Source organism: Chelmon rostratus, chromosome 6, assembly GCF_017976325.1.
Source record: "Chelmon rostratus isolate fCheRos1 chromosome 6, fCheRos1.pri, whole genome shotgun sequence".
Classification (NCBI taxonomy): domain Eukaryota; kingdom Metazoa; phylum Chordata; class Actinopteri; order Chaetodontiformes; family Chaetodontidae; genus Chelmon; species Chelmon rostratus.
In genome coordinates, this window is record NC_055663.1 from 19,594,598 (window position 1) to 19,607,048 (window position 12,451).

Sequence of the window (12,451 nt, forward strand, 5' to 3'; positions counted from 1 at the left end):
GTATTGGTATATTTTCTAAAAGTGCATGAAGCTGCTTTTCTTTCTAACTTTCTGTTGAATCCCTCAGTTCCCCCAGAACTCGGTTCCGTTGGATCCAGACCCACTTCACACCAGGGGCAGAAGGATGGGCTCTAGATAACGTGTTACTTGCCCCTGGCTGCCCCTGGATGTGCTCCGGTCATGGTCTGTGTGACAACGGACGCTGCATGTAAGTAAACCTGGCTTGTCTGCAAAGATGACGAATTTTAATCTTCAGTCATTTTTCACACGTTTTTTTCCGCCTACATGAAAATGTAACTTACCTTCATTTTTCTCCCTTTCTCACACAGGTGTGACAAGGGTTATGGAGGGGCACACTGTGTGCCTTTGGCCCCCCTGCCGTCTGTGCTGAGAGAGGACTTTAATGAGAACCTGCAGCAGGAGACGTGGCCTGAGGTGTACGGAGCAGAGAGGGGAACTCTGAGCGGAGAGCCTCTTAAATCTGGCACTGCACTTATCTTCAAAGGGGTAGGGGTCCTTAACACCATGCAGAGAACATCCAGAGCAGTAATAATACAGTTAAATCACAAAGACAGAGTCTGATGTGTTTATATCACTCACCAACCATGTAATCCTTGTGTTTGTTTGCAGGACGGTCTGCGAATGATAGTGTCACGGGATCTGGACTGCACCAACACTCTCTACATCCAGTTCTCCTTCAAATTCATCACTAAAGGTCACAACTTTAGTAAAAACATAGCTTTCTTAAAACAGTGTTTTCTCCCTCGTGGTATATCTTTAAAATATATATTTTTTGTGGGGATGTAGTCGAAATAATTTATTTTTTGGCCTTTTCTAGGTGTTCCAGAGCGCTCCCACTCCGTGCTGCTGCAGTACTCTGTGAATGGAGGAATCAGCTGGCTGATGTTGGATGAGTTTTACTTCCCAGCTTCCACTGACACACTGTTCCTCCACCTGCCGCTGCCAGCCAGCGCTCAGACCAATGCCACCCGCTTCAGACTCTGGCAGCCTTACAACAGTGGTGAGTGGACACTTTGTGTGGTCTTGTCTGTTTCTTTTCCACATTTTCTTCAAGCCTCCTGAACCTGTCAAAAAAAAAAATCTATGTGTAATAATCTCCACAATATTATGCCCTTTAGGTAAGAAGGAGGAGGTTTGGGTAATAGATGATCTCATCATTGATGGCAGCTCCTTACACAACCCACCGGTGGTGATAGACAGCTTTGAGGAGGGCCCCAATGAGTCCAACTGGCTGTTCTTCCCCGGGGGAAACACTGGCCTCTACTGCCCCTACCAGAAGACTGGACTGTAAGAAAAACACTTTTAATTTTAAATGTTGACAGTGATGGCGCCTTGACAGTGTTCTTGTTTTTATATCATCTATGAACCCAATGGTGATAGAACTTGCAAAAAGATGTTTTTACCCTTGATTAATCTTTGTGTTTGTGTGTGGGATTGGTGCAGGGAGGAGGATGAGTCAGCCATGGTGTTTGTCTCCAGCGAGCTTGGAGAGCACTCCATTACCACCAGGGACATTGACGTAAATGAGAACACTATCATCCAGTTTGAGGTACACAAACACAGCCTTGATGACTTCTTTTCCAAAACAACCATCATCATACTTACTCATTCAAAACATAAATCATGGCTCGTCATCTTCGCTGATATTATGTGTATTTTTGTCTCCACAGATTAACGTGGGCTGCACAGCTGAGAGCTCCTCCGCCCACCCAGTGCGTCTTGAGTTTTCACGAGACTTCGGTGCCACGTGGCACCTTTTGGTGCCCCTGTGTGCGGGTGCGCCCCAGCCCTCCTCGCTATGCTCCACAGAGCTCCACCCTGCCAGCATCTATTTCCCTGGTACAACTCAGGGCTGGAGGAGAGAGGTCATTCACTTTGGCAAGCTTCGCCTCTGCGGGTAAAAACTGGATGCATCCTGTACAGCAGAAGTACAAAAGAAAAAAAGGGAAACTTTGGAGGAAACTTTTTTCAAGTTCTTTTAATAAGAGTACAAGTTAATATCTATTTATTTCCTTTTGATCTCTCTACAGGTCAGTGAGGTTCCGTTGGTATCAGGGTTTCTTCTCAACCGGTTCTGCTCCTCCAACATGGGCGTTAGACAACGTCTACATTGGCCCACAGTGTCAGGACATGTGCAATGGTCACGGGGCTTGTGTGGGTGGCACCTACTGTGTATGTGACCCCGGCTACTCTGGATCTGACTGCTCCGTGCCTGACACCCCCAACCCTGACTTCCTCAAGGAGGACTTTGAAGGTACACCTACATACGGATGCACACAAAAAGCTATCAGGACTGTATGTGTGGGCATTTGATGGATTATGTCTTTTTAAAGCATTTAAAAATATTATTTTGATTTATGCCCTGTACATAAAGGTCATGTCAGGGCTTTAATTTTCCTGTTTTGTTAATACAGTATATGATGGATTTATGGATGTGTGTTTACTGTTGCTTTCTATGTGTGTGTTTGTGCATGCATTTGTGTCTCCAGGGGGAGCTGTGGATGCTGAGCGCTTCAGACTACTGAGCGGTGGTAAACCATCCAGGAAGTGTGGCATCATGTCGAGCGGGAACCACCTGTTCTTCAGCGAAGATGGCCTGCGCATGTTGGTCACCAACGACATGGACCTGTCAAATGCCCGGTAAAGCTTCAGCCACACAAACAAAGAAAAGCACTTGCCAACACATATACCGGTACACCATCAACATGTTTTTGTTGTTGATTTTACAGTTTTCAGTGATAATCTCATGGATTAATGGCTGTACTCTGCAGGTTTGTTCAGTTCTTCCTACGTCTTGGCTGTGGTAAGGCTGCTCCGGACCCTCGCTCACAGCCGGTTTTGCTGCAGTTCTCTGTGGATGGAGGTCTTACCTGGGGCCTCCTCCAGGAATTTCTCTTTAGCAACAGCAGTAATCAAGCTCGCCTTGTAGCCCTGGAGATCCCGCTGCGTGCCCGCACGCCATCCACCCGCCTCCGCTGGTGGCAGCCCTCTGAGAACGGACACTTTTACAGCCCATGGGTCATTGACCAGGTACAGTAAGTGATGACCCATCCAACCATCCATCCACATATAAGTCTTTTGATCAGTTCCATGCAAACAGTGAAATAGCATGTCTATATCCATTCAAAATGTCATTTTTCATCCCTCTGACAAATCCCACCTAAATTTAGTTTAGTTTTTTAGTTTAGTTTTTCTGCCTTTTTCACATTAACTATGCAAACATGTATCTCTCCTTAGGTGGTAGTCGGTGGCAGCGCCAGTGGTTGGGGACCTTTGGAAGATGATTTCTCCTCAATCGACGGGCGCTCATGGCTCCTCCACCCTGGAGGAACCCGAATGCCTGTTTGTGGCTCTGATGGACCTGCGTTTGCATTCATAGAGAAGTCCAACACTCGCTATGCTGTTACCACTGACATCAGTTTGGGTCAAGACGCCTTCATCCAGTTTGACTTTTCTGCTTCCTGCTCTGTCACCAACTCCTGCTACTGTAAGCATTAACAAGCGTGAATAAGTCGTCAGTGGTCATCAGCACTGAACAGGGCTGCAGCTAACGATTACTTTCATCGTTGATTATTCCACCAGTTACTTTCTCTGTATACTTTGTCTGTATAATGTCAGAAAATAGTAAAAAAAAATACCTATTAAAATTTACCACAGCCCAAGGTTGTGTATTTTAAAAGCTTGTTTTGTTCAACCAACAGTCCAAATCCCAAACATGTTCAGTTGCTGATGTAAAAGACAGAAAAAAAGCATCAGACTCTCTCATATGAGAAGCTGGATCCAGAAAATGTGTGGCATTTTTGTCTGTAAAATGACTTAAATTATTAATATATTATCAAAATAGTTGATTTTTTTTGTCAACCATTCAATCAATCATTACATCACTGTCTGTATATAAAAGTAAAGTGATAGATGGTCGAGCAGTATTCAGTGAGCATTATTTTGAAAAGATTTTAGTTCTAACATCAGTCTTTTTAACATTTTGAAGTTGCTTCTCACTAAAACAGCCTTCTTTAGTGAAACGCGGGTAAAACAAAGATGTTAAAAGATGAACTAACATTTTACATTTATACGCCGTTTATGATGGCAGTTAATTATGCAGTTTCTTGAGCAGACGTGAGATTGACAGATGTGTTTCTCTTCTGTCTCTGCAGCCGTAGAATTGGAGTATTCTCTGGACCTGGGTCTGACCTGGCAGCCTGTCGTCAGAGACTGTCTGCCAACGAGCCCTGACTGCTCTGCCTACACCCTGCAGAGGCTGCTGGTTTCTGACACTTATAACAAGTGGGGCCGTGTTACCCTGCCTATCCCGTCATATGCCAGGTCAGGACTGAACTTGTGTAACTTATAGCACATCATGATTCTGCAGTGTACTCTTAATTTTTCTAAAAAGATACAGTAAGTGGCTGTGGTGCAGCTGCTCCTTTGCAAACACAATTAGACAAATCATGTGGTGCCACGTCAGGATTTCCAGTTTAATTCCTTGCTTTATGATTTGTACTGTATCTGTGACTTTAATTTATGTCTCCAGGTCTCCAGCCACAAGGTTCCGTTGGTTCCAGCAGGCTCCGTTTGACAAACAGCAGACTTGGGCTCTGGACAATCTCTACATAGGAGATGGGTGCCCAGATATGTGCTCTGGACACGGACGCTGCCAACAGAGCTCCTGTGTGTAAGTAACGGCAGCCTCATGCGTGCATTTATAGTAAATGTCTGCAATGTCAGCTGCTAGAAATAAGGTGTGAAAGTAAAAATATTCAAAATGCCTTATTTTCTTAAGCATTATGTAACTTTGCATGTGCTTTATACGTTTATTTATGCGCTTACTGATAGTTGTGTATGACATATTGTCAGCAAGCTCACTATAACTTGATGGCCAGCTGGTCTTTGACTCTGATTATTTGTATGTGACTTCATAATCCTCCCCAGGTGTGACCCAGAGTGGGGTGGAGAGTACTGTGACGAGCCTGTTGTTCCTCTGCCCTCCCAGCTGAAGGACAGCTTCAGTCGAGCTCCCTCGCTCAGCCACTGGCACGTACTCACCGGTGGGAAGCTCAGCACTGTGTGTGGAGCTGTGGCCTCTGGAGCTGCTCTGCACTTCAGTGGGGTAAATATGCATCCATCCATGTTGTTGGATTCTTTTTTTTCTTATCTATCTTTTACTTTCTTCCCACGTTATCTACCATGAAATGCTCCCCAACCAGGGATTTGGTGGAGAATAAATGCAGATAAATGCATTCATATTCTGAAAGTTTTCACACATCCTCTGGGATATCTACGATATACACTTGTCATTTTGTTTTCCGCTGAGTCATGATATCTTCATGTGAACATGAGCTATGCATTAAGCCACCATCTACTCATGCGAAGTAGGGTTTGAAAGAACATGCATACACTGCATACGTGTTGATTAAATGATAAAGACAGTTAATAGAGACATCCAATGTTATTGGAAGAATGCTGCTTCAAGTATTAATCTGTTGAATAAAATACCACAAAGTAAGTCGCTGTCAGCCGTTATGTACAGCTTAAGTTTTCCCGAGGCACTTAGTGCGGTGTTGTAAAGGGATACCGATTGACAGGCTGATCCTGGATGGACACGCTGCCAGAGAAACCTTTTAAGAGCGGCAGTTAAGGTCTAGCATCAAACTCTATGAAGATAAATTACTACTCTGGTTCACTATAGTTCAGTCAGTTTTGTTCTTCTGATTCTGTTCCAGTAATGTTCTCTGTAATAAAAATAATAATGCAGATTATGTTTGAGACTATTGGATGTTTTTAGAGGGGTGATGGTGAGACAGACAGATAGACAGGCCCCTGATTGACTAATTTCTCTATGTGTCTGTGCACAGAGTTGCAGCCGCCAGCTTGTGACAGTTGACCTGAACCTGACCAACGCCGAGTTCATCCAGTTCTACTTCATGTACGGCTGCATGATCCCACCGAGCAACCGTAATCAGGGTGTGCTTCTGGAGTACAGTTTGAATGGAGGAATCAACTGGCACCTACTGACAGAGATCTTCTATGATCTGTACACCAAGCCTGGGTGAGTGTTTTCACCAACGACACATGGACATACAGTGCACGCACTTGAGTGAAGAGTGAAGTGGAGCCATGGTTGTGGCTGTGTTCCAGGGCAAGAACATGTTAACTCTACCTAGTTAGCATGAATATCCCAGTGTGATTCGATCTGCACACGGGAGTTTGACAGTCACAGGATTTAAAAATGGTGGAAAAGAGAGAGAAATAATGGTTTGGGTTAAAATAATTGTCCCTTAAAACAATCTGTGATTATTGGTTTCACACAGGAAATGAACTCTAGTCACCTGTGTGAAAGTCCTATGTTTGACCCAACCACTCTGTTTCTCCTCCCTTGGCAACTTTTGTACATGTTTAATGCAATTTAATGTACTTTCTTTAACCTAAACCATATAATTTGGCAGGATGCAGGATGTTTTTGACTGTCTTTATGTTTTTTTGTGTGTGTTTTTGTGTTCAGGTTTGTGAATGTGCTGCTGCCCCCTGCTGCCCGTCAGGAAGGAGTGCGTGTGCGCTGGTGGCAGCCACAACACGAGGGAGCAGACCACAGTGACTGGGCTCTGGATAACGTCCTCATCGCAGGCTCAGACCCACGAGCGCAGATATCTGACACGTTTGGGGGGGTGGCACTGCCCAATCATGAGCGAGCTCCTGCTGATGGGACCTCAGGAAGAATAGGGCAGCTGAGCGAGCAGGAGGAAACACCCATCGGTATTTCTGAATCTCTGCCTCAGTCAAACAGTCTACAATAATTTCATCTTGTTTTTATTGCTAAAGAGAGCCTCTTGGATAAGCATGTAGTTTTTACTTCTCTTTCTTTTTTTTGTTGTCAGTGAGCGATCACTGGTTGTTCTCAGAGGACTGCTCAGTGCAGCGTTTCTGCAGCTCCCCTGATGGGGTGATGGTGTGTGGCAATGCTGATGGGAGAGAGGTGTATGCTGTCACACATGATATTATTCCTGACAAGGGTTGGGTCATGCAGTTCAAGGTAACTAATGATCTAGAAAAGACACACAGGCAATAAAAACACTTGTGATGTTGGTGGTGTTGCCATGATGGCGCAATGCTGTTAATGCCTGTGTGTTGATTTAGATTGCAGTGGGCTGCAGTGTGCCAGAGCGTCATGCAGACCGGCAAGTTCACGTTCAGTATTCAGTCGACTTTGGGGTGACCTGGAAGTACCTGGTGCCCCAGTGCCTGCCTGCTGACCCCCGCTGTGGAGGTCAGGTCTCCCAGCCGTCAGTCTTCTTCCCTGCTGAAGGCTGGAAGAGGGCAGTCTATCCCCTCCCTGACAGCCTGGCTGACACGTGAGTCATCCCACGTCAACATTCTCTTGACAAAACATACACTTGTACTTCATATTTAATGGTGCCATCATAGCATGCTTCACCTAAATAATTGATAGATCAAATTATTGTCGTGATATGAATGATTCAAACCATTGTCATATAAATCATGAAAATGGTTTGCATGTTGTTTGAATAACCTTTCCTGACTTTTCCACAGTGCGGTGCGGTTCAGGTTCTACCAGCAGCACTCAGACATTCAGTGGGGCGTGGAGAACTTTTACATCGGGCCAGCGTGCGACGGCCACTGTGGGGGGCACGGAGATTGTCTGGATCAGCGCTGTCTCTGTGACCCAGGGTTCACTGGGCCAAACTGCTACGCCAGCACTGCTCTAAAGGTGGGGTCTGCCTCTCACTCACAGAAAAGACGAATTTATCTGTCCGAGATTATCCGTCATTCAGATGCGTGTGCCTTTTTTCTCTGTAGGCATCTCTGAAGGAGCGTTTTGACTGGGAGGGGGCAGCAGGCCCTCAGTGGCAGGTGCTGGAGGGCGGAAGGCCCTGCACAGACTGCGGTGTGTTGGTAGAGGGGACAGCCTTGTACTTTGGGGGGGCTGATGCCAGACAGGCTGTCACTGCTGATCTGGACCTCCGTGGAGCAAAGTTAGTACTCAACTGCTGTCAACACAGCCAGAAGTTCTTTGTTTGTCTCAAATATTATGCTGCTCTATGTGCATTTTGAGCTGGGTGTTTGTGGATAGGTTTGTGGAGTACTGGGCCAGGATTGGAAGTGAAGACAATATGACCATGTGCCACCGACCAACTTGCCGTAAAGAGGGAGTGCTGCTGGACTACTCTACTGATGGAGGTGCACTAACAGCATGCGTTACTTTTTCATCATCATCCCTTCGTGATATCTTCTCTCCCTGATTGTCTCCCTCCTTTCTTTTCCTGTTTATTCTCATTCTGTCCACATCCGTCCCACAGGTGTGTCCTGGACACTGCTGCATGAGATGGACTATCTGAAGTACGTGTCAGTGAGGAGAGATTATATCGTCCTCCCAGAGGGAGCTCTGACCAATGCCACTCGTCTGCGCTGGTGGCAGCCATTTACCATTTCCTCCGGCCTCGCCACCCCCAGCCTGGAAAGAGCCCAGTGGGCCATAGATAACATCTTGGTGGGGGGGTCAGATATCAACCCATCCACTCTGCTTGACACCTTTGATGATGGTGAGTTTTTGTGTTGATGTAATCTAAGCCTGACAGCTCACCTGTCACCAGTCAGCGATCTGGAAATCAGACTCTTCGTCCTCTTCCCTTTGTGTGTGTTTGCCTTTCACCAGAGGGTGTTTCTCATGAGGAGAGCTGGAGTTTCTACCCTAATGCTGTGCGCACAGCTGGCTTCTGCGGAAACCCCTCGTTCCACCTGTACTGGCCAAACAAGAACCAAGACAGGACACACAACATCCTGGCAACGCGAGAACTCATTGTGCAGCCTGGATATATTCTACAGTTTAAGGTACAGTACTGCAAGAGTAGAGAGCCTGCTGTATTAAAAATGGAGGCTTCGGTCCTTTACGGTTCATCTGTCTTGTTGATGCAGATTGTTGTCGGCTGTGAGGCAGACAGCTGTAAAGACCATCATTCTGTTCTGCTGCAGTACAGGAAGGATGCAAGGTAAGGAAGACAAGGAGGGGTCCTAAGAAAAAGGAAAATACTTTCACACAGTGACATTGCACATCAAGACTCATTTATTAATTGAAAGTGGATCTTTTCTATTGCAACAATGAAAAGCCAAACTATAAACATGGGAACATTTTTCCACGGTTGTGGAAATAGACTTTTCTGAATAATCACAGCCAGACCATGCCCTGACACCATCTAAAACATCAGTGTTAAATGTCAGGTCTGTTGCCCCAATAGCTTGATTCTACACCCGCCATTTGCCATTCTAACATGATTCGAAATGATTATTTGTCTTTAATAGGATGCAGTTTTACATGCATACTCGCTCTCTCCCTGCAGGTCTGACTCGTGGCAGCTGGTGCAGTCAGAGTGCCTCCCCTCCTCAGTCAACAACGTGGGCTGCTCTCCCTTCCAGTTCCACGAGTCCACAATCTACAGTCCAGTCAACAGCTCAACATGGACCAGGGTGACTGTCCAGCTGCCAGACCATGTCTCCTCAGGGTAGGAGAACACAAATACTGTGCATTTCTGGTGTAAATTAATATTTTTTTAATTATATCAGCACAATAATAGGCCAGTTGAAGCAGTGTTAGCCTTTTCTGAGTTGTTGTGCATTTCCAGGGCTACCCAGTTCCGCTGGATTCAAAAGGAGGGGACCGGAGAGCGGCAGAGCTGGGGAGTGGACCATGTTTACATCGGCGAGGCCTGCCCGGGGCTCTGCAGTGGCCATGGCTACTGCACAAGTGGAGTGGTCTGCATCTGTGATGAGGGACATCATGGTGGGCCACAAACAGCATATGATCTTCAAACTGCTGCATAGATACACACACAGTTCTTTCTCTTTTGCACTGAGAGGTTTTCTGAGAAGACATCTCGAACGCTGTTTTCCATCAGGGCCTTGCACTGTTTTCATTTGCGAACTATGTCGACCGTCACCATCGATTGGCCTGTAATTGTTCATCATTTCATCACTTCCTCTCCGCTTCCTCTCACCTCAGGTGACGACTGCTCCCTCTCCAGCAGCGACCTGCCGAGCTCCATCAAGGACAACTTTGAGTCAGGCAGTGTGTCTCAGGAAAGCTGGCAGTTGATCCAGGGTGGCGGAGTGGGCAGCGGCTGTGGGCAGCTGTCACCACATGCCCACGGAGACTCACTCTACTTCAATGGCTGTAAGATGAGGCAAGCAGTTACCAAACCGCTGGACCTCACTAGAGCCAGGTACAGGTACTACCAAAACATATTGTACATAAACTAATACTGTAAACATACACCTACCTACCTCATAGCTACGACAGACTAGTTTCCTCCACACTAGGACGTGCCACATCGAACTTTAATGTTTCCTTCTTTCTTTTCCTTCTCTGTCTTCCTCCAGTAAGATCATGTTTGTGCTGCAGATCGGCAGCGTGGCACAGACGGACAGCTGTAACATAGCTCTGGATCAGGCTGACACAGTTGACCGGGCTGTGCTGCTGCAATACAGCGTCAACAATGGCGTCAGCTGGCACGTAATCGCCCAGCATCAGCCCAAAGACTTCATAAAGGCCCAGAGAGTTTCCTACAATATTCCACTGTGAGTGAATCAGTTTAAACTAAAGCAGTTTCTAAAAAGGGACCATTTTAAAAGGGTTTATTAGATGCAACTAATGGCTTTAATCTTTTACCAATGCTTCATAAATGTTAGCAAATTGTTTGTAGCTGATCTATAAAGCATTTGTAAATGATTTATGAATCAGTAATAAAGCCATCAGTTACATCTTTTGAACTCTTCATAATGGTGCCTTATTAGAAAGTGGTACTGTTTAAACCAGTGTGGTAAAGTTCATCAGGCTGGTTTGAGGCTACTATAAACACTGACGACCCTCACTGACCTTCCAATGTTTCCCATGGTCTCTCCAGAGAGGCGAGGGTTAAAGGCGTGATGCTGCGATGGTGGCAGCCACGCCACGATGGCGCGGGACATGACCAGTGGGCGTTGGACCATGTGGAAGTAGTTCTGTGAGTACCCAATTCCTAGCCGGCCCACGGCCCCCCAGACTGGCCCCCAAAAGAGCCCCGATCTGCCCCTGTCTCTACCTCTGCCTCAGCCTCACCCGTAGAAATGGTCCCCTCTGCTCCACACGAACACAGAGATACAGTATGCACATGCATATGTTGTAATATCCACACATGTGCTGCTTACCACCTACAATCAACCTCTCAGCGGCTGTTTAAAATGCTCATCACGGCTTCTGGTATCAGGCAAGCAGAGTAGAAAAATGACTGCAGTGTGCTTTGCCGTTTGTGGATGGCTGTTCTGTGTACGACAGATCAACTCCTGCTATCAGATCATCATATTTTCAGTGTCGTGTAGAACCCATGCATCACCAGAAAGTCTTAAAATGTCTCAAAGCACAGAACATTTGTCCATTTGTTTTTGTACTGAAGCACTCATTAGATGTGAAGTACTCATCACGTCCGTTTATAATTTACAGTATTTACAGTTAGCCCACCTGCCCCTAGTGGCCATTAGGGGCATGACACAGAGCACTGAGGCAAGATCGTACTTTGTATAATACAGCAAATTGTGAAGGTGGCTTCACATCTATGACAGTGAGTCTTTGTTCTGCTGTGAAGTGAGTGTTGTCACACAGGCCCATAATCTGATTGGTCTGTTTTCGTTTTCATATTCACATTCATTCTATGTGCAAAAAACGGTCCTGCATTTCATTCTACTGGGAATTAAAAAACTCTTAAATTTGATTTGATGAAACTTGCAGACACCCTGCACTGATTCACTTGATCTGTCTCTCTTTTTTCCTCCCCTCTTTACATTTATATTGCATTTTAATCTGTAACCAGGACCAGTAAACATTGTTTATACGTGGAAGACGATGCCAGTGTTCAAATAAAAATGGCAAAGCTGGAAATTCTGCAGGGCACTGAAGATATCATGAACGTGGTCTTTACTCAGCGAGCATATTCTTAACATGCCAGTGTCATAAAGCATTATGAATGCATTTTCTGCATGTTGCTGTGGGTATCAGAGCAATGTTCCCTCTTATGTGGGTTCTGATTGCTCATTCAGATGTGTACCCAATGCATTTCAAATGCTGCAAAACAACAGTCACATACGGCACTCTGATATTTCATGCACAGTTTATACAAAAGTTGCACAAACACACACTGATGCCTAACCTGAGCTGTCCCTGGTCTAAGTGGTCGTGACCTGTACCACTCCCTCCCTCGCACTCGCACGGTTTTCAACAGTGTCTGCTGAAAAGAGTGACCGTGATCCTCACACTTTGCTCTGTTGTTTATTTCTCTCTGTTCGCCACTCCTCCACTCCTTCACACATTCTTCCTCTCACTCCTACTCCTGCTCAATCTTTTCTTTTGCTCCACACGCCTTTCCTCCCTGCCGCTTAAACGTGTTTGATC

General features: G+C 45.8%; 1 protein-coding gene across 1 annotated transcript in view; it reads left to right on the top strand.

Annotated features, from left to right (window-relative positions):
- Positions 1–12,451, top strand: part of reln (reelin) — a 90,185-nt gene that overhangs the window by 74,586 nt on the left and 3,148 nt on the right. Inside the window, exons 35-63 of the mRNA XM_041938807.1 lie at positions 68–208; positions 330–507; positions 631–715; positions 839–1,021; positions 1,140–1,308; positions 1,465–1,570; positions 1,692–1,918; positions 2,052–2,275; positions 2,511–2,661; positions 2,793–3,051; positions 3,259–3,508; positions 4,176–4,344; positions 4,553–4,693; positions 4,951–5,128; positions 5,874–6,067; positions 6,521–6,771; positions 6,894–7,048; positions 7,153–7,367; positions 7,567–7,744; positions 7,834–8,009; positions 8,108–8,214; positions 8,334–8,576; positions 8,690–8,865; positions 8,950–9,023; positions 9,372–9,533; positions 9,654–9,811; positions 10,031–10,250; positions 10,408–10,605; positions 10,932–11,030. Coding sequence (XP_041794741.1) covers positions 68–208; positions 330–507; positions 631–715; positions 839–1,021; positions 1,140–1,308; positions 1,465–1,570; positions 1,692–1,918; positions 2,052–2,275; positions 2,511–2,661; positions 2,793–3,051; positions 3,259–3,508; positions 4,176–4,344; positions 4,553–4,693; positions 4,951–5,128; positions 5,874–6,067; positions 6,521–6,771; positions 6,894–7,048; positions 7,153–7,367; positions 7,567–7,744; positions 7,834–8,009; positions 8,108–8,214; positions 8,334–8,576; positions 8,690–8,865; positions 8,950–9,023; positions 9,372–9,533; positions 9,654–9,811; positions 10,031–10,250; positions 10,408–10,605; positions 10,932–11,030 — 5,067 coding nt within the window. The remainder of the gene's footprint in view (positions 1–67; positions 209–329; positions 508–630; positions 716–838; positions 1,022–1,139; positions 1,309–1,464; positions 1,571–1,691; positions 1,919–2,051; positions 2,276–2,510; positions 2,662–2,792; positions 3,052–3,258; positions 3,509–4,175; positions 4,345–4,552; positions 4,694–4,950; positions 5,129–5,873; positions 6,068–6,520; positions 6,772–6,893; positions 7,049–7,152; positions 7,368–7,566; positions 7,745–7,833; positions 8,010–8,107; positions 8,215–8,333; positions 8,577–8,689; positions 8,866–8,949; positions 9,024–9,371; positions 9,534–9,653; positions 9,812–10,030; positions 10,251–10,407; positions 10,606–10,931; positions 11,031–12,451) is intronic.